Source organism: Taeniopygia guttata, chromosome 1 (genome assembly GCF_048771995.1).
Source record: "Taeniopygia guttata chromosome 1, bTaeGut7.mat, whole genome shotgun sequence".
Lineage (NCBI taxonomy): Eukaryota > Metazoa > Chordata > Aves > Passeriformes > Estrildidae > Taeniopygia > Taeniopygia guttata.
The window spans coordinates 40,432,548-40,459,406 of NC_133024.1; the positions used below are offsets into that span (position 1 = coordinate 40,432,548).

General features: G+C 35.7%; 1 protein-coding gene across 1 annotated transcript in view; it reads right to left on the reverse strand.

Moving 5' to 3' along the window:
- Window positions 1–1,092: 1,092 nt before the first annotated feature.
- The window catches only part of TRPC6 (transient receptor potential cation channel subfamily C member 6), a 76,942-nt gene continuing 51,175 nt past the window's right edge, over window positions 1,093–26,859 (reverse strand). Inside the window, exons 3-12 of the mRNA XM_002198089.7 lie at window positions 23,837–24,022; window positions 21,749–21,913; window positions 19,773–19,986; window positions 17,812–18,039; window positions 15,839–16,103; window positions 14,836–15,031; window positions 13,308–13,511; window positions 7,125–7,208; window positions 4,656–4,731; window positions 1,093–3,866 (exon numbers count right to left, since the gene is read on the reverse strand). Coding sequence (XP_002198125.5) covers window positions 3,715–3,866; window positions 4,656–4,731; window positions 7,125–7,208; window positions 13,308–13,511; window positions 14,836–15,031; window positions 15,839–16,103; window positions 17,812–18,039; window positions 19,773–19,986; window positions 21,749–21,913; window positions 23,837–24,022 — 1,770 coding nt within the window. The 3' untranslated portion in view covers window positions 1,093–3,714. The remainder of the gene's footprint in view (window positions 3,867–4,655; window positions 4,732–7,124; window positions 7,209–13,307; window positions 13,512–14,835; window positions 15,032–15,838; window positions 16,104–17,811; window positions 18,040–19,772; window positions 19,987–21,748; window positions 21,914–23,836; window positions 24,023–26,859) is intronic.

Here is a 26,859-nt window from a genome sequence, read left to right on the forward strand (position 1 = left end):
TTCAGAGTAACAGGAGATAAATGGTCACTTCTACTATATGACTCATCTGGGATACTTGACTACCTTAAGATGACACAAAATCATGCCTTTGATCATTTCTAGTCACTGAATACAAAGAAAGACTAGACAAGCTCAGTTGCATAACTCTTCATGGCTGTCATCTAAAATCAGATAAATCTGTCGATGCCACTTCCAAAATCAGTATCATTCATTGGCTTGGCCTGTCAGTGCTCTAAAATATGGTACAATGCAGCAGGTTTTTACCTGGAATGTCAGAACTTTCACTGGAAATCCTGTAGCTTGTTATCAGCATCTGTCACTGTAAATCTTGGGTACTTTAGGCTTGCATTGCATGATTGGTCTCTAATAAAATTTCCAGTCCTCCACAATGTATAAAGCTTCTTTTCAGTATTTAGATGTGAATCTGTTTCATCCAGAACAGTGTGAGAAAACCTTGGACAGACATTGATTTGGGGATTTTCTTACTTCATTGTCTTGTCTTCAGAAGTTCTCAAGTCCTTCCATATTTCATTTTAGTGAAATACATTTGGGTGAACAGAAAGGAGATTCTCCAAGGGATGATTGAAACTACTGACAATATTTCATAATTCAAGTTTAATAAATATTTAGGGGAAAAAACATATATAAAGGCAATACTTCATCGTAGGTCTGGTTTAGATGTGGAAGCTGCTGCTACAGAAACAGAACTGCTGAGCTCAAGTAATTAACAAGGTTTAAAGAAAAAATTAAGTAGGTAGCAAGACTATCTTGTTATCCTAATAATTCACCAAAAAAAATCTGGAAATGCTTCCTCATCAAATTATTTTTTTTATTAAAAACCAAAAGGAGAACTATTTAAGGTGAAAAATATCTGCTACTGCAGATGTTCTGAAACATCTATCATCAGACACAGGAGACAAAATATTTGGCCTTGAGTCTAATTAAGTATGAATAGACTTCTTTGAAACTTTTTTTTTAATATTAGTGTTGTTAGGAAGTGAAAGTTTTTTTACCATATCAGTCTTCCAAGCAGGAGCAGCCAAAGGTTTCCAGTGAAATACCAAAATGTTCATTCAATGGATCACAGAGGCATTTTTAGTCTGGTACATTTAAATTTTTTTTAATCAGGGTAATATATTTGGTATTGTGCTCATTTTAAATACTACATTGCTTGTCACACATTTGGCAATAGACCTCTTCAAATATATTTAACAAATTGTTCCATGAGTAGTAACTACATATAAAATAGCTTCAATGATTAAAAAAATCCGTATGTATTTTCTTCATGAAATACAATATATACATTATGATCTTATAGTTTTAAGGTACATCAAATTTTGGGTTTAAACAAATTCACAGTGTACATTTTACCTCTGTAATAAAAATCTACACTTTAAAAGTGCCTGGATCTCAAACTGTGTATAGGTATTTCCTCTCTCTGGATTTATGGAGTGAGGGTTTACCATCAACGAGCACTACAGAAGATCCAAATTGTGTATTCCAATGACCAAAAATTAAGACTTCTGATTACTGAAAGTTAACACTGTCCCTGTTACCTCTGATCCTGATCAACAGATTTTCTGAAGAGCTTCTCTCAGATGGAAAATGTGCTTTGAGCACATGGCCCGTAACACAGCCCTTCAGTGGAGCTGAATGAACTGCCCACTATTTCAGAAAACCAAGTCCAAAATACACAGGTGGAACTTCAGTTTAGAGGCCAGTCCTGGGAACCATCCAGGAGCCACAATGCAGTGACATTACCATCACACTACCTTCCAGCCTAAGGTCACACCAGTTGCCTGTGCTCTACTACCTTTGAATCCTCACTTTCCTCCTTCTCCCTCAGAGGAAGAAGCCTTAGAAGTTTCTAAACCCTGAGTTCATTAAACCTGAGGCCCACAGGACACACATTGTTCCCCATTTGCAGTTAGACTTCCGTGGAAGCACTTCCTCCAAAGCATGACAAACACTCTTGGGGCAAGCCGACCTTAGTCCCCTACCTCCACCTGTCTCCAATTGATTTCAAAACCCATTTTAATATATGGGTGTTTTTTCCCTGAAAATACACAGTGATTCCATCAACAATTTTAAGAAAAGAACTATCAATAAATCCATTTGGAAACTAATCAATTGCCAGCCTAAAAGGGAAAGGCAGAAACATTCTAATACATTCCACAGTAAATAAGTTTCACAAAGCTAATTTCAAAGCAAGTACTGACAAGCCTTTTTAAGTCTGGTTTCATACAAGTCTTTTACAGGTGTGTCATACACCTTGATGCCATGTTATAATTTTTCACAGCCCTTTCACTAATCTTAAAAAAAGCTTAAAGAGAAGCAGAGATGCCCAATGTAATGTGTGTTTATAACCCTTCCAGAATTAGTGACTGTCTAAAGAAACACAAATTACTGTATTAAGCAGGGAAAAATTACATGGAATTTATCCTGTTTCTATCTGGAAAGACAGAAACCAGCTGACTGTCCTGCATGGACATTGTTACACAACAAACAGCCAGACGGAACATGGGATAGCTCATCTGCAGTTTAACAGAAAGAGACTTTTAACTATTGCAGTTGGCAGGGTGAAAGTGTTGTTGGAGCTTTCCTTACCACATGGAGTGAAGATTCTTTATTAAAAGAGTCCTAAAGAATACAGCACAAGAGCTGAGCTGTGACCGGTGGAAAAAAGGATGAGGGATGCAAATGCACAGAAGATGAGATTTCATTATTTTTTGCACCCAGATTGTTTTGTTCACTATGCATATGTCTGAAGAAAATTTAATCATTTAAACAGGTTTAACATGGAAACATGGTCCCCCATGTACAAAATTCCCAGAATTCAAAGAGAGTTTTGCACCACATTTTAGTATCTTCCACCTCAAATAAAAATGTTGTATTCAAACCCCTAATCTGCAGTTTGAGAGGTTCAGTTCAAGGCATAAAAGCTGGAGAATTTGGGAATCCTGAAACAGACTGGAACATCAAGGGTTAATTATTTTGGACTAAAGAAGGTTTTCTGTCAGCCTCAGAAATAGCTTTTCAGTAAACTTGGTGAAAAATATTTCTTTCTTAATGTACTGACTCCCATAGGAACCTAGGTATCTCGCAGGATAGTCCAGTGCTGACAGGGATCAGTACAGGAAAGTACAGCACTGTGCTCTGAGTGTCCTGGTATCTACCTCTACATGGAAATGTTCATAACTTTCTTTTAATATCCTACACATTCTTAAAAAAGGCAGCTTTATTTTCTTTTGCTAGTTGGGAATGCTGGAAAAATTAAATAGCTTTTGATATATGTATGCATATAAAAGCCTTTAAAGAGATAAAAGGATTTATCTCTTTTGCTTCACTAAAATATATGTAAGAATGCTTACAAAAGGAAATTTGCAAAAAATAAACAGTTAACATAGGAAAGTTTAGATCTATGCTTTCAATCTTTTGTGACTGAGCTTATCAAGATTCCACTGGAATTCTAGACAGTAAATTGAGTACTTAAGTTAGATCAACTATTCTTCAGCAGGTAAAGAATAAATATCTTTACTGAAGTGGTATGGCCTCTCTGCTGTAGACCTAGAGGACTTGCCACTGTGTTTTTTCAACAAAGAATTGGAATGATTTAATTTCTGAATCTTTTTAAGAAATGTGAACTAGACTTGAGGAAAACAGAAATATGGCTTGAAGTGAATTGTTAGCATTCTGTTGCATATTGTATTTTGGTTATCTCTTGCTTTCTTCTTCCTTAGAGTCAAGTGACAGTTTTTCCCCAAGCTTCCTTATAAGTTCTGCCAGATCTTCAGAATTCTGAGATTTTTCCTCAAGGAGTTCATACCGGAGACTTGAGATGTCCTGTTTGATTTCCTTCAATTCACCTGTAAAAGATTTTAAAATATCACAATATTAAGAAAAAAAAAAAAAAAGAAAAAAACAGCATATCCAAATATCTAACAATTATCATGTTTTTTCTGTATTTCTTTGTTGAAACAGAAGAAGTAGATATTGTGCTGCCCACTACTGAATCATAGGATAGTCTGAGTTGGAAGGGACCCGCAATGACCATTGAGTTCAGCTTTAAGTTGAATGGTCCATAGGAGGATTAGATCCAAAATCTTGATGTTATTAGCATCATGCTCTGACCAGCTGAGCTAACCTCAGTGAAACAGTGTCTTGGGGATAGGACTATGAAGATGCAGTTCAGGAATCAAACAAATCTGAAGGCAAAAGTGTGAGAGACCACAAGTTCACAAAACTCACATGATCTATTTGATGGAAGATGCTGTTCTGCTGCAAGAGAGATCACAGAATCGTAGCCACAGAATAATTTCGGTTGGAAAAGACCTCTAAGATCACTGAATCCAATCAGTCATCCAGCACTACCCAGCCCACCAGATCTTTTGGGAACTAGATTATCTTTAAGGGCCCTTCCAAGCAAAATGATTCTTTGATTCTATTATTACTAGATGTAGCAACACATTTTAATGATTGTCAGATCAGTGATAGTTTCTGATGGGAGAGAAGAGACAGAAATCCCATCTCCTCTTCAATAGCATGTGAATTTTACCTCTTGCACTTGTAAGCATGTGAAGTAGATTAAGTATTTTGGAAATATATAATCACTTTGTTTTGATTCTTTGAAACATACAATTCATCAACATACTCACCTTCATTGACTTCATCACTTTCCTTATCTATCTGAGCTTTCAACACATATCTTTTAATAAGACGCTTCATTATTTTCTGCAGAGAAAAAAGAAAGGAAAAGGGAGTTTTCTTAGTTGGACTAGTATTGTTATGACATTTCAAAGTAAGAGCTCTTGTCCTGATTTTAGCTGGGACAGAGTTCATTTTCCTCTTCGTAGCTGGTACAGTGCGAGTTTTGGGTTTAGTATGAGAATAGTTTTGATAACACACTGGTGTTTTAGTTGTTGCTGAGCAGTGATTACCCAAAGGCAAGGACTCTTCAATGCCTCTGCTGCTGAGCAGGTGCACAGGAAGCTGGGGAGGAGAATGGTTGGGACAGCTGAACCAAGCTGGCCAGAGGAGTATTTCATACCATAAACTATCATGCTCAGTATAGAAACTGGGGGAGGCTTGCCTTGAGGGGTGATCACTGCTCCTCTATCTCTCTTTTCATTACTACTGCTACTACCACTACTATTTTTTTTTTTTTTTGCTTTATTTAAATTAGTGAAGTGTTATTATCTCAACTCATGAGTTTTACCTTCTATGATTCTCCTCCTCATCCCGTGCACTTGGAAGGGGCAGTGTAGGGGCAGTGAGTAAGCAACTGTGTGGTACTTAGTTGACAGATGGGGTTAAATTATGACACCTCTTTTACCTTCTGTTGCATTCAGATACTTCAGTGTAGAACTTGACAGGTAAAAGAAATTTAATGTAAAAATCTCTGCTTTCATCTACAGATGATATTTAACCTTTATGATTCTGCATATACTTTAAAGTTAGAGAACTAAAGACAATCTTATGAATGGTATAATTCATAAGCCTTAACCTACTACTGGAGCCTGTAAGAACTATTAATACAGTTGCATCTTTGACCTCCAAGTAGATGAAGACATCTGGCTTTTATTGCTACCCAAAGATGATAATGATCCTGCTTAGCAGTGATAGTTGCTAACCCTTTTGTTGTTAGTTTATTTGAACCTATTTTGATATATTTGCTAAGTTATGTTTTCCCAGTGTAGAACTTGCTTAGAGAAAATGGGATCCAATGATGAGTCTCAGCTGGGACTCATCTAACCAAAGACATATATTTTCTAAGGTAAATATACATATCTGTCATCTTTATTTCCTTCTATGGATAAAATGAGCAAACCTGAGAGCACAGTTCATCTGAGACAACTAAAACTGATCAAATAGCTCATACCATGAGAATGACCAACCTCTCTGCTAATAACAAAGGGAATCTAGGCCAGCAAATTTATTGTAAATTTTACCTTTCCAGGAAAAAATTTATTCTGGCCCTGATTCTCCCAACAGTTCAAATTACTTAAAAAAGAATAAGGTATCCAAGTATGTTTTAGGATTTGTATTTCTGCCTTTGGGTTTAATATTTTTATAGGGTGTAGTTCATGACAACACAATACTTCTTCTTTTCCATTTTAAGATATAAAAAAATCATAGATTTATATGTCTGCTTTTGTCTCCACAATAATAGAGCTGACCAGAGCTGGTTTTGAGGTGAGTCATCCCAGATTAGTGGTCCCAGGCCATCACTACAGTCACGCTTGCAAGGTCAGCAGCTGTACTGTTTATTATAATAATCCAAGAATGTTTCAAATACAAAGCCACACTACAGGTTTATGGGGTAGATTTTTAATCTTGGTACATATCCCTGCATCATAATGAAATTGGCTGTGAAAACGTGAGGGAGTTTTTGGAACAGACTCCTGTTGATAGTGCATAACATAAAAGTGGAGCAGAGCTAGCCTGCCCAAGGGAAAATCTCTATTTCTGTCTTGTGGTCAATAAAGTATACTCATTTTCTGTACTCTTTTTCATTCAATTTATCTTTTTATATTGCCCAGGCAGATCTTGCTTCTTCATTTCTACCTACTTTGTAGTATTACAAGAAGGAAAGAAGCAGTCTCTGGACCAGAATAGCTGAGATTTATGTGGACTGTGCTGGGTCTCTTTATACTTAACTGCACAAATGCTCACTGCAGTTGTTTAGGAGGCAAAAGAAAAACAGATTTCATTGATAGAGTAAAGGCTGAAAGATACTTGCAGTGGTTGAGTCATTTGTATGTAGAGGTGTGCCACAATAAGCTGATCTGCTTCAGCAAATGGAATGGGAAGATTTTGGGTTTATTTTTTGATTTCTCAATTCACATTCTGCAGTTAAGGACTCAATTCTAAAATTAAAAACATTTTTCTAAAGCACATAAATACATTGCACTATAAAGGTACCATTTATAAAACAAAGAGAAGAGAAAAAACCGTCAAAATTGTACTGCAAATGCCTAAACCATTTCATTTATTTCTGATATATACAAGGTCTGTGGATTTATTTTTGACTTATGTCGCTTAGCATAAATTCAAAACCGTCCTCATGCCATAGTCTGCCAGTTCTACTACTTCTTGATTTTATTTAAAAATAAACTGGTTTTTACCTGATACTGTCTTGGAGGATTGTTTAAACTGTTTAAGTGGATTTCATCTGAGCTTCTGATACTCGATTGCTTCCTCTGACCAAGCTGAAATGGAAACATTATTTATAGTATGAAATAAATAGAAGATCAATATGTATATCTCATGTATATATCCTATGACAGAAAACCTAAGGTTTTCAGCACAAAATGGTGAACTGGGACTCGAGCTGAATGGCTGGGCTGCAGTAAGAGTGAACAGAAACTGCAAAAACAAATGGCATTACTTTAGATAAAGAGCGGGGTCAGTTCAACAAGTAGGAGTGCAAGAAATATAAATCATGATGGATCTGAATGAGGAATAAGTGGGACTGTCACTAAAAATTCAGATCTCTGATATTATACCTGGTCTAACAAAATTTTTCAAAGGACAGAAAACTGTTTAAAAGGACAGAACTATCAGTGAAGTGTCCCAAATTCTGTGTGATCGTTCTGTACTTCCATTGAATCTCTCTATGTTGTGTCCTAATATATTGAGCATCTACTGATAAGCAGACTGGGGCACTTTGAAGCCTGCTAAATACTCTGTGGGATATGCTGAGATATCATTTGTTGGGGGCAAAAAAGGGGCAGGATTCCATGCTTACACAGCTGTACACTGGGAATAATTTAAATACTTTTAGATTTTGTTTAGGATTCCATAGAATCACAGAATGGTTTGTGTTGGAAGGACATCTGAAAACAGATAGTTCAATGCCCCTGCCATTGGAAGGGACACCTTCGATTAGATCAGGCTTGTATTTTGATACAAAAATTTATTATATCCATTGGTAAAAGATATTCATTAGCAATTAATACAAAGTGTACACTGAATTTGGGAATTTTTTTGTTCTTTAGAAAGATTCACAAATCTATTTGCCCATACTTTAAAAAAAAATTGTCTATTCAGACTGTGTTTATTTGACTAAGCAAAAGTAGTGATAAAAGATAAATAGCATAAAACATATAAAACAATTAATATTTCTCTTATATATTAATCTACATGTGGATGGTAATTAATGCTATATAAAAATAGCAAGTCACTATTTTTTAGTGCTTGAATAAAGCTACTTCAGATAGTTTGAATATATATTAGAAAATATAATATTATCAAAATGTTTTAAGTTAAATTAGGTATCTGAGTTATAATAAAAAATAATGGCTAGTGAGTTTACACAATCACTATGTAATCACTATGTTTTCCAGGATTTTAGAACTAATTATACTCTATCTTGGGCCTCATCTATAATAGCAAGTTAAAAGAGGAAAACAATCTTCCTGCTATTTCAGCTCCTGAATTTCCCATGCACCATTTTTGGAAATAATATAATAGAATAAGAGTAAGACCACTCTTCCTCTGCAGTAGCAGAGGGAAGTTGCCTTGGGTATTTACTATGCATTTTATTACATATCTTAAAAGCCATGTGTCATGCTAGTTAGCAGTTTCAAACTTATGTTACATTGCTTCACCTCAAAAGTTAATCCACTGCTCAATTACAGCGCTCAATTGATTTTCACTTGAAATAGCGAAATTGGTAATATGTGCTGAGATGACTTATGACACTGCAAACTTGTAAAACCAGGCTCACAGTAACGCCTTTATCTTAATCTTCACCCTCCAGCACATTTTTTAAGACAATAATGTACTTTTAGTTAGCTACAGAGTGAACCTTGAAAGCTGGCAGGTATATCATAAGTGTGTAACTTCATTAGTTCTTGTTTCATTAGTCTTGTAATTTCATTAGTTCTAGTTCTTAGTAAGGACACAAGATCCACTGTAAATTGCTAAATGACCACTTGGTGGCAGAGACTGCCAAGATTTCATTATAACATCTAATACAATTTTTAAACTCTCTTTAAGCTCTCTTTAAATTCTCTTTAAGCTTCCTGCCTATGGCTTTTTTCTTTCTCCAAAATTAGTAATAGACTACACTCAGCCTGTCACATTGGTGACTAACGTAGAATCCGTATTTTTAAGTTAATATTTATTGAATATTAGTAATCAGAGAAGAAATTATGTTAGTTAAATAAAACAATTATATAAATCCCAATCAAAATAACTCTTCTTCTAGAGTGTGGGGTGAAATATGAAATGCAGGATATATGGATCACTGCTCTTTAAAAACACATTCAACTTTCAACTTGCCTCTCATTTCATTATTCTCTTATATTACTTAAAATTCAATGCAATCAGAATAGTAATGAAATTATTGTAGCTATTTTCTTTAGCCCTTTATTGATGTCTTAAATCAGAAGCTGCTGTCAACTTGTAATTCCACAAAATGGTACTTGGATCAAAAAGGAGGGTTTCCAGAAAGTGACTCAGTTTGTGTTCCTACCACCAGACGTCATTTGTGAAAATTTCAGAAATACTGTTTTACAATAGGAAAGTTAAAGTTAACATATTTTTCTTGTTTGAGTGAAGGCTTAAAGCTACTTCAATAAATAGTTGTCCCTTACTTATTTTCTGAAGGGCCATGTTTAATGAACAAAATTTAAATGTATTATCTCTCACTGCTGATTTTTAGCTCAGGAAGATGAACAAGTTCTGTGACACTTGAACAATAAATTTTCTCAATCCCAAGGCAATTTTAAAATTTAGAACAGTAGTCAAAGTAGTTTTTTTTACAAAGTCTCCTTTTCCTTAATTTCTTTATTCCTTTTCATTGGTTTGAGTTTCTTACTCACTTAATGTTTAAAATGCCAATTCTAGCCTGAAACAAGAAATCTATGGATTTTAATAAGCAGCTTGAAAGAAAACATCTTCACAGTCTTTAGTATTGCATTTAGATATGTCTCAGGAAATTAATTTCTGGTGTACTATACTTTGAACACAGCCATGTAAATTACTTGCTGTTTAGCACTGACAGCATCTGGCTTCGTTTTCTGCTAGCAATAATCAGAGCAGAGCTGGATCTAGGATTAACATTTCCTTCCTTCCCACTTTAATGCTTGTATTCCCACATACTCTGAAGCTGCTGCTGCTTTTGCACTGAGAAGATCCAGTTTCTGCAGCAGAACAGCCCAGAGGCTGGGTCTGAATCTGTAAACCCCAGTGTGTGTTAATGTTATTGGACACTGCAATGCAATGTCCTCCATCAGTGAACTTCTACTGTCCTGCCAGGTAGGACTCACACCAGAACAATCTTCCATCCATCTAGGCACAGTTTGGCAACTGGAATGGTTTGGAGACAAGAGGTTTCCTATTTTGTGAGGAAAACTACCTGAATAGGGGCAAGCCATTCCTGAATTGGCTTCAATATTCAGATGAGCTACCCATGTTATACTAGCACAAACACAGCCATCAAGTCTTGGGTGTCTTGCCAAATCTTTCCTTATCTTTCCACAGCCCATTTTATTTATAGTAGCTCCCTGCACAGGTAGCTCCTTGCTCAGCAGTCTTAGCAGCATCAACTTGCTCAGCACTAAGTGAATCAAAAGTCAAAACCCCAAAAACCTGAGAGTGCCTTTGAGAAGATGCCATGACATCATCAACAATAATGAATCATCAACAGTGGACCAAAAGGTAAAAACATAAAACCATTTTAGCTACTTCTTGGAAGTGCACAGGATGGCAATATCTCACAGATTCAGATAAATTCAGCATGTAGCAGCCCAAAAGGTAAGTAAAAATGGAATCATCTGCCAGTATCTGCTGCAAAACCTGAGGAATTAATAAATATGACTCAGATGCTTTATGTTTTTCAATGTAAAAGCTTTTTTTTTTCTTAATTTGATTAACAGTTTTATAGCTGCTTTGGCTGGGGAGTAATCACATTTCATTTAGAATTAGTTATACTAAAAACTGCACTTAGTGTAAAGCATTAATATTTGAAGACTTAAAATTAATTCAGGGTTAAGAAAAACTCTGATAAGCAATGTTTGCATTCCTACAGCTCTCTTTCAGAGGAATTGTTGTAAAAGCTGACAAACCTGCTACTGTTTTATGTAGAACTGGTAATTATTACACTTTGTACCTTTCTAGAAACAAACTAGAAAACATGAGTTGCTAAATTTGAATAGAATGATAAAAATACATCTTCTTTCCTTAAGTCTGTATAAATGGGACTTACAAGAGTATCTGTTTTATGGGAACATAAATTTCATGCTAAAAAGTCATTAACACAAGCTTGTAACCTACTTATGTGCTTTTCAAATTCACAGAGTAAGTGAATTAGGAAGAGAACCATTTGTTGTTTTCCACCACCACTCAATTTTATGTTTATATGCGTCTCCTCAAATGTGCAATATTTTAGTGATGGCTTTATCACTCACAGAGGTTTTAAAATCAGGTTGCATCAGGCAGCTTGAAGAAAAGTTTTGCAAATGTCAGATTCATTAAAAACCTGAGGAAATACATGTGTCATTTCTGTTAGGTCCTAAACACTTTAGGATTAGATTTTCCAAAAAAATGAAGTGAGATCTATGAAACACTAGGAAAATTACTGGTAATAGAGATGAGACACTTGAACTTAATAACAATTTTGACTTTGATGACAATGTTTTTAATACCTATATTTATTTTCACCAACCGTATAAACTTACCCAGAGGCACAGGATTTTTCCCTAAAAGTCCATTTTTCCCTTTTAGGATTGTGTGCATATTTTTATTTTACTCTTCAACTATTAAGTCTGAAAAATATGCTAGTCACATTGGTGACAAGAGAACTGACAGATGCATGTAAATTCTTTACTGGTCCCCAGTCTAATGACTAATGGCTTTTGACTACAAATTCAAGAACTCTTAACCTTGAACAGGCCTCTGCTCAGACCACAGCCCATATTAACAAAGATCCTTCCACACTTAAATTTCCATTGAAAAAAAAAATTTATCCACCATGACAATCCTTTTTTTTTTGTGTGTGTGTGTTAGCATATACTCATCAGTCTACTCACTACATCTGATCAGCTGCCTTGCACAATTTTTCTGCCTTAACATGTTACAATAGTGCCAGTTTTTACATTTCCAACACCACCTAGCATTCCATGTCTCTCTAAAGCAATTTAAATGATCTATACCAAGATAATGCAGGAAAAATATACTGACTCCAAACTAAGCAAGTTCAATGAATCAACTCAAGTGCTTTTTACTAAAGATGTGTAAGTAAAGCAGGTAACAAAATATTTTACAATAAAAGCAAGAGGCATTTTCAGTGGAAAGAGAGACAGGCTACCAAGGGGGGACTTTGGAAACTACCCAGCCATGTGAGGATGATGTTAGGAAAGACAAAGCTTGCCTTAAAATGACATTTGCAAGGGCAGTAAGAACAATTGCTAGAACAGCAATGTAAAGCAGAACAAGCAAAATGCAAGCCTATTGCTCAGAGGGGAAAGGGATTTAAGTGACAGTTGGATGAAGGTAAGAATGAGGGACTTGATGCTTTTTTAGCCTCGGGCTTCATCAACCATCTCTCAGGCCTTTGTGCTTAGTGAAGTAATTTGAGGAGACAAGAAGAACTTGACCCAGGCAAGTCCAGAGTACATCTGAGAGAGCAGATGCACCCCTTGTAAATATGCTATTCTCTCTGAAAGACTACAGGTATTGGGAGAGCCCCCAAAAGCTGGAGAAAGGCAAATGTCAGATCCATCTTCAAAAAAGGTCAAAATTATGATCCAAGCAACCCTGGGCCGCTCAACCTCCCTTTAGTAACTGGCAAAATAATGGAATGAAAAATGAAACTTCTTGGAGCACATGCAAGAACAGATGGTGACTGGAAAAAGCAGGTGTGTATTTATGAAAAGTAAAATATGTCTGACCATCTAGATGGCATTCTGAGATAAAATGACTTGCAGATAAGGGGAAAGCAGGAGATGCCATTGGACCTGAACTTCACCAGGGATTTTAACTATTCTAGGGATTTTAACTATTCTATTCTATTCTATTCTATTCTATTCTATTCTATTCTATTCTATTCTATTCTATTCTATTCTATTCTATTCTATTCTATTCTATTCTATTCTATTCTATTCTATTCCATTCCATTCCATTCCATTCCATTCCATTCCATTCCATTCCATTCCATTCCATTATCCCACATTAGTGACTGACTTCAGTATGAATTAAGCGTGTTGGGAAATTAATGCATAAAGCAGGGCAATAATAAAAATGAAGTTAAAATTGGCTTTATCTTCTAAAATTATCAGTCAGTATATACAAGAAAAAATTACCTTGTTCATCTCTGCATCTTCCTGAAAGCTTTTCTTTTGGCACAAAAATGGTTTAGAAATACATTTTTTGATTCTGATTAGGAGATACAGCAAAGATTTTGGGCTTGGCACTAAGTTGAAGGGTACTGGAAGAGTTCGCCCTTCTTCAAAGTAAGAAAACCAAAGTTTAGCCCTTGCAAATTTCCATTCTACATCAGCATCATCCTATAAAACAGAAACACAGCAGTTAAGACACTGTTAATACCACCTTGACTATTGAAGATGCTCTAGCTAAACTTTATCTGTGTTTTAAGTGTAATTGGATGAAGTAAACTTCAAACAGATCAAGATTTATGAAAACCAAAATTTCAATGAATGGAACTGTTCTTATTAATCCATTTAAAATAATGCAATTGCAGAAGAACAGAATGTATTTAATTTAAATATTGTTTATTCCAGAGTGAGTGCTAATAGTCTGCAATACAGAATCACAGTGACAGCCTCTATTACTATTCTATAGACTCTATTACTTTAAACATGGACTTAAAAAAGATGAGGTGATTCTTACATAATTGCTTCAATTTTCTGGAATATATGATTAAACCAGATATACTATCATCACCATGGTTTATGTTTATCATTTATGATCACTAAAACACTCACTTTATTTCCCCTGTAATGCTTAAGGGGCTTTTCTGCAGAAAGGACTGACATCAGCTCAAAGTCATGACTCGATATTGCTGTACCTCTTTTTAAAAGCTGTTTTGTCCAGTCACTGTATTTTTAATGCTCCGAACCTGATAGATTTGCTCTGTGGTCTCCTGATCCAGAAGAATGTGAGCATTCCTAGAGAATGTGTTGCTCTTGTTCTAGCTTGACAATGCCCCAGTCAGAACCCAGAATGCGGGACCAAAGTGGAGTCAAACCTGAGTTTGATGCTTTGGCAAGAGCATCCCCTAGGAAAGTCTGGGATGGCCCAGCTCCTGGACATCTGCTTATTTTTTTCCTAAACAGTGATAATGATTTAGCCTTCTGTTTTCCATGGAATGCAAAAGCTCATGCTGGATTTCAGTACCCCTGCTGATTACTTTGCCAAGTAAAGTTTTGTTCACTGCAGAGGTCTAAAGCAACACTTGCTTCAATGAAAGAAGAACAAAGGATGCTGGAGACCTGCCTGCAAGGTCAAGGCACAGATAAGAGAACATCCTTGCAGCAAGAAGGACACTTCTCAAGTAATTACAAATGAGGCAAATGAAAGATTCACAAAGTCACATCACGGAGCCCATGCTCTTCAGGAACATAACACAGTTCACCAGTAGTTTCTTATTCCAGTTTGGTTCTTACTATTGCAAGCACATGCAGACAAGTAATCGCCAGGTATTTTATAATAAAAATGAACAGTGGAATTAATATTTTCTTCTAAAATATTCCAAAAGCTTATGTAGTACTTGTCTTAAATCAGATGTCAACAAGAAAATTTTCCAGGAGCCTGAGACAATTAATTGAAACAATAAATAAGGTGATATTTCATCATAAATGGACTTTTTACCTCAATTTCCTGGAATGAACTGTTGATCATTGCGATTAGCATGTTCAGTAAGACGATGACCATGGTCACATTATAGACTCCATAAAGAACATAACCAATATTTTCAATAAATTTGTGTTTATAATTGATAACAACTGATTTAACTTCTGAGAGTCCAAATATAGCCCAGAACAATGTTTTGAAACTTTCTTCAACACTAAAAGGAGAAATTGGACACATACATATGTTATTGAAGAAAAGCTGTATATTCTTATTGTAGAAATTGCCAGTCATTATTTTTATATAGTGTACAATTTTTTCCATTATCATAATGTTGAACTCCACCCCAGTGAATAAAAGCAGACTGTCTGATTTCATAACACAAGATTCCTAACACTTAGGACTAACAATAAAATCGTCTGATTCAGATCAGATGGTTTTAGGAATCATATATCCATCCTCAAAAGAATATTACAATGATTCACTTGTTAAATACTTTAATTGACATGCTACAAGCTTGCTGTTAATATGAAAATAAATTTTAAAAATAATTAACCTGTAAATACTTTATTTATATTCACATTAGTTCACTTACTGGGAATTATTTCACCATTAATATGACAAATATTCCAAAACTATGAAGAAGACAGGATATCTGATGGCAAATAATCAACTTCCAAAACAATTAGTCTTATGGACCATAATCGTCCAGCTGAGTTTTTACTATTCCACAATTCCAGGTAAAGTCATGGTGTAGAAATAGTGATTTTTTTTTTTTTTCAGGTTAGTTAATTTAAATGCATGTATTTTCCCTTGATCAGTTTATAAATAAACATAAATCCAAACCTCCAAGGTACTTTTTCCTATTTATCTCCATCTGTTTGAAGACCTATGTTCTCTTGCTTTGATAAAGAGATCTCAGTTCCCCACATCCAAATATATAGTGGCATTGTACAGAAAATTTGGTATTTTACTGAGTTATTGTTAAGAAAACAAAAGTTAAAATTTAATCAGTTGTACTTACGTTGTGAATGCTTCATTTTGTTTTGCCCCCAGATAGTAGGAATAGAGATTAAACATGCCTATCATGAAAGCCACAAACACCATGATAAATATCACCATAAACTTGAAGATGTCTTTCACGGTTCTCCCAAGTGATATTTGCAGTGGCCCAAAGCTTTCATTAGCTGGTAAGATGTAGGCTATCCGTGAGAAACTTAACACCACTGCAATTGCATACAGCCCTTCAGAAATTATCTGAGGATCAGACGGATCCCAGTTTATTCTGGCTGGAAACAAAAGATGAGAATTTCTGTCAGTATAACATGTGCTTATCTATAGGAGGCCTTTTTGGACCACCTGCTGCCAGTGCTCTGTCTCATGTAGCCCAGGATACCACTGGTTCTCTTTGCTGCACAAGCCCATTGCTGGCTCATGTTCAACCTCGTCTCCATCAGGTTATGTTTGCTACCCTATGAAAAAACCTGGCACTAAATACTCACTATTAATATCACCCATACACAGATGCTCTTCAAGCAGACTTCAGTGTACATGCATACATGAAAAAAATGCCTTAACTAGTTGCTTTTAGGACTCGTGTGAAATTCATAATTTTCCAGGAAAGACCACAATTTAATGTGTTTCAGGATATACACACTTAATTGCTATGCTTTTCTGCAGTTCAGATAATGCAGAAATGCAACCTTATCAGAAATAGTATCTGAAGCACAGAATAGAGATAGAAACTGATGTAATTCAGTATCTAGAGAAAAATATCTAATAATGGTAAGAGAGATGTGGTGGTGTTGAGTGAACACAAGTCAACAGTGCTTTTTTTTTTTTTTCTCATTGGGCAAAATACCTTCTGGGACTTCCCAAATATACCTAGCAAGTTTAACATTTTTATCTCTTAGTGGTAAAGAAAATGGATTGTGAAATATTAGAGAAATATAATAGAGTCTCTGAGCAAATAATATATAAAGGATACATTGGCTTTGCTGGCAAAGTAGGTTTAAGAACTTCCTGCAATCTCATTGCTCAATTCTGTCCCTGCATTACAGTACATTCCATTCAAAGCTGCACCACCACAAGACTGCACAACACCACAAACCAAGACTGGTTTGCAGGACACTATTGTGTAATTGAACAGACTAAAATTATCTAGAAAAAGGGTGGGTGACAGTGAAGTTATTTTGATATTAGTTAATTTCAATGCTGTCTAGAATAGTCTACAAAAAGATGTACAAACACAGCCAGGGGAACTATGATCCAATAGTGGAATCATAGGATCTGCCGAGTCAGAAAGGACCCATGAGGATCATTGAGTCCAGCTCCTGGTCCTGCACAGCACCATCCCCAGGAGTCACGCCATGTGCCCAAGAGCGTTGTCCAAATGCTTCTTGATCTCCGACAGGCTGGTGCTGTGATCACTTCCCTGGGGAGCCTGTTCCAGTGCCCAGCCACCCTCTGGGTAAAGAACCTTTTCCTGATATCCAAACTAAACCTCCCCTGACGCAGCTTCAGGCCATTCCCTTGTGTCCTGTCACTGGTCACCACAGAGCTGAGATCAGTGCCTGCCCCTCCTCTTCCCCTCACAAGGAAGCTGCAGACTGCAGTGGGGTCTCCCCTTAGTTTCCCCCTCAAGGCCCTTCACCATCCTCATTGTCCTCCTTTGGACACTCTCTCTAGTTTGATGTCTTTTTTATGTTGTGACACCCAGAACTGTCCCCAGCACTGGAGGTGAGGCTGCCCCAGCACAGAGCAGAGCAGGACAATCCCCTCCCTTGCCCGGCTGGCCATGCTGTGCCTGATGCTCCCCAGGACAGGTCTGGCCCTCCTGGCTGCCAGGGCACTGCTGGCTCATGTTCAACTTGCTATAAGGATAAGAAAGAGAAGCAGTGGGAATTTCTTCAGTACTACATTGTGAAATTATGGTATTGGAGACTTACTAAAAGAAAACCAGTTTGTTTTGGTCCGATAAGTGAGCAATCAACTCACCCAGAGTATAGTATTTTATGTTGGGCTCCAGTGTTGGACTTGTCAGATCTTTCATATTTGCATCAACGATGTTCTGCGCTCTGGATGCATGCCAAAATGCCATAAACCTTGCTATAAAGGATGCTGCAAAAATTGCTAACATTCCAAAATCAAGCATATTCCATAACTCAAACAGGTATTCCTTTGGACCTTGAGACCAAATTTCTTTACATTCGGACCATATCATACCTGTGTAAGACAGAACAGAGAAAACAGTGTGTTCTTTGTTCTTCGTGCTTATTTTATATTTTTATTATATATAGGACATGCTCTTGGTTGCAGTCAAACTCAAAACTATTTTGATCAGTGGGAGTTCAAACACAAAATGAAATCCTTGGACCTGCAAATTCATATACATTCTGTGACATCTTTCTCATCTGAGTAATAACAACAATCTTTCAGATTGCTTTTTCCTATAAAACTACAAAAGCTTTCCAAGAGAGGAATGGGATGTGAGTATTACCATCTCTTAAAGACACAAGACAAGATTAGCAGAAATGTTCTGCCATGAACACAGTGGTGGCAGAGCTAAACTGTAACTCAGAATTTCTTCTTTGCCATTACCCTGGGTACAGTCTCTCATATATGTGACAAATGATCATGAAAGTAATCATGAAAGACCTAATCTTTCTTTAACAGGACAAAGGTATCTGTTTGATTCCTAACTACTGTCCCTTAGTAATAAAATGAAAGTACATTATCAGCTTATGACAGCTTTTTTTATTGTGAAAATCCTTCTTTCTTTTCAAGGTAAAAATGATGTAATTATGAAGTACAATGCTAAAGAGTTAATAACTGAATGGAATAATGTCACTAATTTTTACACTTATCAAATTGAAAGCACTTTTCATCATTTTCAGGTAAGGACAATAATAATGTCAATTACAGTTGCTAAATTCAATGTCACATCTGTATGCATGAGTCAATTTTTCATAAACTGTCTTATGCATGACACTGACACAAAAATAGATTAAATTAGCAAAGTAGAACTTCAAATTGAGAATTTATTATTTACTTCTTTATTACTAGATGAAAATACTGATGTTTATAGACTTTGGAAATCTAAGTCCTGTATTATTCCTAAAATACAAAATTATAATAATTTATAAATAGCTTTACAATTAAATAAATAAATACTGCCGAAGTCTTTTAAAGCTAAAAGAATCAGTTGGAATACAAATTTCAATCACAGTCAGATCATAAAAGCAAACTACTTTAAGCACATAAGCTCTTGAATGGATAGCTTGAATTTAGCTTTCACTTTTTACTGACTAAACTAACAACCAGAACCCAGATCCTTAAAATATTTGGGCATCTAAACCCTACTGGTCTAAAAGGAAGTAGACTTGTAAGAATCTGACTGCTAAAATATTTTGGAAGGTTTGTGCTCAAGTTCTGATGCTGAAGAGTTCACCATCACCAAACTGAATGGGTCAGCTCAGAGTACTGCTCATAGCACTCATTTCATTCCTGTTTTGGGATGGAAAAATCTACCACTGAATCTTTAGGGACCTATAGTCTTCTCTTTTGTCACTAATATATTCAGCTAAACATTGTTAATTCTGCAGGCATGCTTGCAAAATAATAGAATAAGAGATAATTAGACAAAAAATATTGGCTCATCATGTAAAAATCGTTCCTCTTGGAAGCTCACATTGGGACTCAACTACCCCAAAAACTGGTAGACACTTTACTTTAATATTCATAAAACTGAATTAATTAATATTTACATGTTTGTGTTCAATTAGACACATGAATCCTGCTGCCATCCAATAAAAAACACAAGACCCATGTGGGAATGCAGACAGCTGAATAAACTCCCTTCATTGCAATTTTTACACAAAACATTAAAAGGAAAGGATTCAGTTGGGTTCAGCTTCACTTGTAATCATAGTGAGACAAATTTAAGCAAAAATTTTTACCTACTACCCAAGAAATAATAAGCATCTCCATCCATGAGAAACAGGATGTTTTCATCCTAAAAAGCTGTTTTACATTGTCTGTTGTTTCATTAGGTCGGAGTTTGGTGCCATCAAACCTGTCAGCTGCATTCATGACAAGCAGACCAAGAAAAATGGTGAAAGAGGCTGCATGGGCTACAAACTTCATAAATGGTCCACGCATTATCCTCCCCAGCTGCAACAAAGATTAACAAACACAAGGATATTGCACTGACTGATTCCAAATAAAATGTATATAAAAAGAGCAGTAACACAGATAACCATATATTTCAATAATACACAGAAACAAATATTTGAAAACGTTTGTATACCATGATGCCCTATTCATAGTTGTCTTCAGAAGTTTCTACTGATTTGCTATTTTCAGAGGAATAATCTTTCAGTTTCACTGTTATATCAGCAATAGAGTAACAGTGAAACTGAAATGAAAAAATATAAAATATACATTTTAACTCAGTGATTTAAAATAATACTTTAATTATTTTAGTCATCCATGTCTATTCTAGATAATCAAGAGAAAAATCTATTAAAGTTGTTGAATTTCTTAATATTAGCCAGCTTCACTGTGAGGCAAGACAGAAAATAAGATTTTGACACACTTACTAAAAGCATTATCACTATGAGTGAATTATGAAGAAAAGAATCTCCTTTCCTGACTGATGTGATACTCAATTTATCACAGTTATTGTGCAGTTTTCCCAAGTTATTTTCTTTTTTTAAAAAAGTCGTGACATTTCAAAAGGGTATATTTGTAATTCCATAGAGTCTTAATTTCCTCCTGATTTGTAAAAAAAAAAAGTTCTCAGCTTTGTAATGACCATGAACAACTTAAAAAATGGTTTAGTGCAACACTTTAAAACCTGAAAGTTCTATACAAACTCACATGAGGTAAGCGCGCCTGTATTAATATTAAACGTCTTAGCTTGTCCACTTAGTTGGCAGCTGCAGAAAAGTACTTTTTAATTTTAGACTGACTGCATTTGTATATGACAAATAAATTATTGAAAAAGGAAAATAACAAGTAGGTAAGTCATTACTACAGCAGAAAATCAATTACTAAAATGTGTTGTTTCTCAAGGTGTTTTAAGGGAAAACTAATAATAAACCCCTAGTCATAATACCAAAAAGTGAAAATAATGCAACTATTTTTATTGTCTAGATTGAAAGACATGAAAAATTATGGCAAAACATAAAAGGCTACAGAGTTCAACCTGCTAGAATTGTGGATCTCATACTGCAACATGTTGAACAAATCTTGTAGGAGGCCATTTGTTCCTCTAACATACTTTCAAGGGAAATTTTCCATTAGAGTCCACTCAAAAGGGATACTGGCCAACTGAAACATGGATTCAACACAAAACTCAGTGAGGTCAGAAACTGCAACCCATCTTTATTGGAAAGGTTTTCCGTACTACAGATAAGCCAAACTGGATATATTGGTAGCACCTAATCCCAGACAGAGCATTGGAAGTGAATGCAGGGCAGGTTGTGTTACTGCTTTGAAGACCTCACAAAATATGATGAATACTAGCACTTATAGAGTTATTTTTGATAATGAAAAAGAAAATTTCCTTTGAGGCAATCGGAATCAAACCACAGCTTGAGCTTAGTTTACATCTGAATCAATGGAAAATGAGTATCCTCAGCTAAGGAAAGAACTAAATGAAAAACTGTTTGACTAGTTTATAAAGCAGAATTTCCTCAAGGCAACACTTGGTCAACCATTGTAACTTAGTTTACTTCCTATTGCAATTAACAGAACAAATTTACCTGTCTTTATTACAATTGCCTGAACGTGCAACCTTCAGCCATTCTATTCTAATTTGGCTCTAAGAAAAACATGTTTCTGAAGTATTATATAAGTGTGTTTTTGTCATACAAGAATTTATGTGCTGGAGGATTTATTAGGAGGCCCTGGCAAGGCTTCCCAGGCTGACCTTACTGCAAGGAGCAATCCAATAGGCCATGGAGAGGAAGGGCAGACCGACCGCAACCGCGAGGACAACCAGAAACTTCACTGCCATCGTCTGCTGCCGCAAACCTGACAAATTCTCGTACCAAATAGAGAGGAGTTGCTGCTGGCAGTTTGGATGTGCTACAAACTAATTAAAAAAAAAAAAAAAAAAAAAAAAAGAGCAAATAAGCAATACTGCTATCAGAATAACTTCTGTTAAAATAGAGCTTTAGGAAGGGCTGGAACACATAATTAGAATGCTGGAATAGTGAAAATGCAGCTTAAATTCAAAGAAGCATTAACAGGGGCATAAGAAAAACTATTTTGATAAACCAAGTCTCCCAGTAAACAGGCATGTTGCCATCAGCAATAAATACTTCAACTTAAAAACTTATTTACTAACACTATTATAACACTAGTTTCATCACAAACTATTAATTTAATCTAAGGCAAATTTATGTGGGCAAACTCTGTGTTTCTGACATTTTTAATTTTAATTTTACTGCTTCAGAAATTCCAATACTTTGTCTTCTGTTCTGCAAAAAAATGCTTCATAATCTTAATTTAGGAAAGAAAGAATATATCCTATTTGCACATGTTAACACAGAAAATACCATTTTTTTCAGCTGGCATGAGAAAACAGCTGTCACATTTGCAGGAAATCAGATGAGTTATATTATTTATAACTTGGTTCTGGACCATTTGGACGAATTGCAAAACTGAGAAGTCTGTCCTATAAGGCTCTTTGTGTCCTCTGGACAGTATAAGAAGCATCTTACAAAGATAGATGTTAAAAAATAGTAGATTGTTGTGCACTGTACATTTTAAAATCCAAATCTACAAATAAAATAAAAATGTATTTGAATGTAGTATTCTTTTCTAGATTCTTTCTCTATATTTAAAAGATGACTGGCTGAAGGAACAAGAAATGCCTCTACTGAGATAAGAGAAAGTGCTGCAAGAAAGTTCAGATTTGCAGAAGCACTAAGACTCAAACAAGGACGACGGTAAGAAGGACCCAAGCTCAATGTAATCTGTTCTCTTCAACAGCTGTTTCAGCTCACTTTATTGACTGTAGCTTGGCATGTGTTTTGCAGGTTTGTGTTCATGTACTGGTTCAGCCAAAATGTTTTTTTTTTTTCTTTTCTTCCCTTCATGAACGCATAAATACACCTCATATAGAAATGTTTTCCAGGGATGTGAATTCAATTTCTGTAAAAATTGAGGGTAACATGCTTTTGAAATACACTTTTTAGCTATATCTTCTTCATCTTTGGTGATACAAACTTCACTACACAAATCATTTGTCCGTGGTTGACACAAGTCACCTAGAATTTTACAACCTATATTATTCAAGACAAGTTTCCTGGGAAATTCCAATGTTTATGCAGCTATAAACTCAGCTGGTTTCACTAAGCACTACTCAGAAGGAGAGCAGAGTATTAAACTGTCAGTAGAAATGAAAGCAAGCCAAAGAAGGGCCAATAGTTCCTGTAGTTGGCACTGCCTAAAGATTGCTTTCTCCTGAGCTAAGAACCACAGTACTGATATTCCTAGGTTGTGCCTCTGATCCTTCTGTATAGACACAAATACAGTTTCTCTGAGACATGCCATTTCTCCAAGTTTTTTCAAATTCCTGAGCAAGACACAACAGCTTGACAAAAATCTGCATCAATACTTATTATGTAGTGCACTGGACTGATGTACTATTTTCTAGCTTTTATTAAATCTTACATTTTTCCAGGCTTCAGAAGTAGTGCAAATTTTTTCCATCTTTAAAAAAAAATAAAATATTTAAAATAAAAATATGTATCAAAACCTTTTGCACATTGCTACACATTGTTTTAGAGTCACTTCCTCTCATGCCCTCTATGACCAATATTCACCTTAAATATCAGATTCTTGTTTATGTTGCAAGTGAGGACTCTTTAGATTGTAAAACCACTGCGCCCAAAGGGCCCAAACATTCATTCCAGTGTTGCAGGCTACCAAAACATAAAATTTAACAGTAGCATAATTTTATACCACCATTGTGATCAAACATGTCTGTTTGATCAACAGAAATGCTTACTTTTTTAACTTCATACTTGATGGCGAGTTTTAAGCGACTGAGGCTGGGTCGACCGTGCTCTCCATTATTATGGCTCATCTCTACATCACCATTCAGAATAGCTTCCACTTCTTCTGTATTTCTGCACAAATCAAGCAATCCGACTACAAAATCTTTGCATTGCATAGACAGTTTCTTGTAATCATTCTAGAAAACAGAATCAGAAAAAAAAAGTCTTGGTGTTTAGATCCAACATGAGAGAAGCAATTCTACATTCCACCTACACCTCTGTGAACGTGAACAGCTTCTTTGCATTTTGTTCTGTTTTTTTAATGCTTTGTTCATGCTTTTCCCCCAAATAGTCAAGGAATGGGATTCATCTCACCTTGGTCGTCTTGCACATCTACATTATCAATTTTCACACCTGAGCCACTCCTCTAGATGTGCTTCAGAGGAAATTTAAGATTAAAAAACAAAACCAAAACACTTTCAGAAACATTGTATGACACATTTTAATGACCAGTTCAAGTTGAGATGTATAGCACAGGGGAAATTTTTCTATTCACTGCTGTAGAAGTCTAGAAAAGATATAGAAAATTGCACTGTAGAGATTTCAATTGTCCAAGATGAGCATCCTACGCAGGATACATCTAAAGAAATTCCCAACCTTCATCAGAATTGCAGAAATATACTGAAATTTCTAAGGCCTAGAATTATTCTTGTAAACTTTATCTTTTCCGTTTTTCAACATCTATTCCAGCTTGCAAACACAAGGTTTGATTGCTGTTCTCCAGCAACACTGCTAGCAGTGGTACAGCTTGTGTGGTGATACCATATCTCTGACTGCAACTCTGCTCTAGCTCAAGGACCTCTCAAGAGACTTCAGCACATGGGCCAAAATATTGCTCTGCAAGTGCACCTTCAGTTGCTTATTGCTTTAACTAACCAGTGCTCTCCTTGGGCTCTCTTTTCCAAAAGACAAAAGTCAAACCAGAAAATGATATTTGATCACTGCAATCTGCAGTTCATTAACCACTCCTTACATGCCGCTGTGTTTGGGTCATAAAAGTTGGATATATCTGGAATTAGGTATAGATGTGTATCTAAAGCTAAAAAAAATCTCACAAGAGATTTAGTCACACATGTGTCAAGAACTTCTGCTACTTTTGTCATTTCTGCTCATTTTAATGTCTTAAAAAGATGAAATTACTGTAGAATTTTTCCCAAACAAAAGAATGGAAGAAACCTCCCATCGCCTCACTGCACACAAGACTGCTCATGTAGACTCTGTGGCATGTTCAAAGTAATTTTCCACAAATGCTTTTATTACACAGACAGATTTTCCCCTCTTCCAGTGTGTTCTTCAGGGTATTTTCCCTTCTTCCACTCTTAGGCTGGAATTAACCCCTTCTCTTTAAATATTTCCTTCATACTAACTGCCATTTAATGCATCCAATACTTTATCCTAGAAGAGAATGAGCATACAAAATACCCTAATTTCTTTGCTGAGGGTGTACTTCATGCACCTTTATGCCTTATTACCCACAACACTACAATAACAGTGTATTACTTGGATATATTAAAGGATTGCATCCGAGTTTTTCACTTCACTTTGCTTAGGTGGATGCAAACATTCACAGACAAATATTTACAGACATCTACATAAAACTGCTAGTGATTTATTTTTTTAATAGTATAACATAAACAAGGTAATTCAGATCTCTCATAAGAGTAAAAGGCACTTCAATGCCATTCATCTACAAAGACAATAGAAGATAAATACTAAAACTAATAATTTCTTGACATTCTGGATAATTTATTATTTGTTTTCTCTGCATTCAGATGAATAACAGGAGAGGTTAACCAAAATCCTAACTTCTGGCACTACAAAAGACAGAAAAGCAAGACATTTTTTGAGAGTAATATTTCACCTTCTGTTTGGCTTTCATTTTTGTGCAGAAGCTAAGTTTCACTATTCAGTATTTTTAACACACGAATTTTCTCTTCCAAATGAAAGGAAAATTAGCCATTTTAAATTCACAGACAAGGGAGAAACAGAAAAAACTACCCACCCTTGCATGGTTAACTACTCACCTTTACAAACTTATATTTGACCCTTGAATACTAATATAAAAAACCAAATAACTTTCAATAAACATAAGAACAGTATCATCTGCCCTTCATAAGAACTTACAAAGCATTGTAATGTATTAGTACATGTATTTTTTCTGGTAGAAGATAGGTACATACATTCACACTCACACACACTCTTCATCTGTATTTTCAGCTCAAGTGACTGACATCTGACCAGGAGTTTCAATACACTATATGAGGAGACCATTACTTTACAGGAGAATTATCCCTTCTAAATTTAGGTTTGTACACACTACCACAGTATATATTAGCACCCCTTAAATTTTTCCATAAAATGCATCAGTTTATTTTCTTATTTGCAAATACAATAAAATATTTCCCCCTTCCATGAAATACTACCACAGCTATAACCAGTGGTGGTAGCCGAGATGAAAAGTTCTCGGTGGTCAGGTTATGGCAAACGAGCTTGGGGAAACTGAGCATTTCCCATCACTTGCTCCACCTCAGCCATGGCACAGTTAAAGTCAGCTGAAGGCAGAACAAAAATGAAATGACAGCAAATAGGACTGATACACTCTTCAATGTCTCTCTGTCACACACAAATAAAGCTCCCCCTCCCTGGGTCTCACGCGTCTCCTACAATTTATGTGAGCCAAGGGAATGGGGCAATTTGTTTGGCTTAACTTATTTTCAGAAATGGATAAAGGCATGGATAATGAGCTCTCCTTTACTGCATGTTGTAAACTTAGTGATTAAAAAAAAAAAAAAATTCCTGAGAAACTTTAGATGGTAGTTAGAAATTAAATTACAGTTGGAGGCTTGTGACAAATTGGCTCAGGGCTCCTCAGTAGTTTAGGAAAAAACAAATTGTGCCAAATTTCACACCACCAAGGATGAAGGAGCTGCTCCCACCTGCAGAAGGGAGGTGATGATTTCAGGTGAGCACTGCG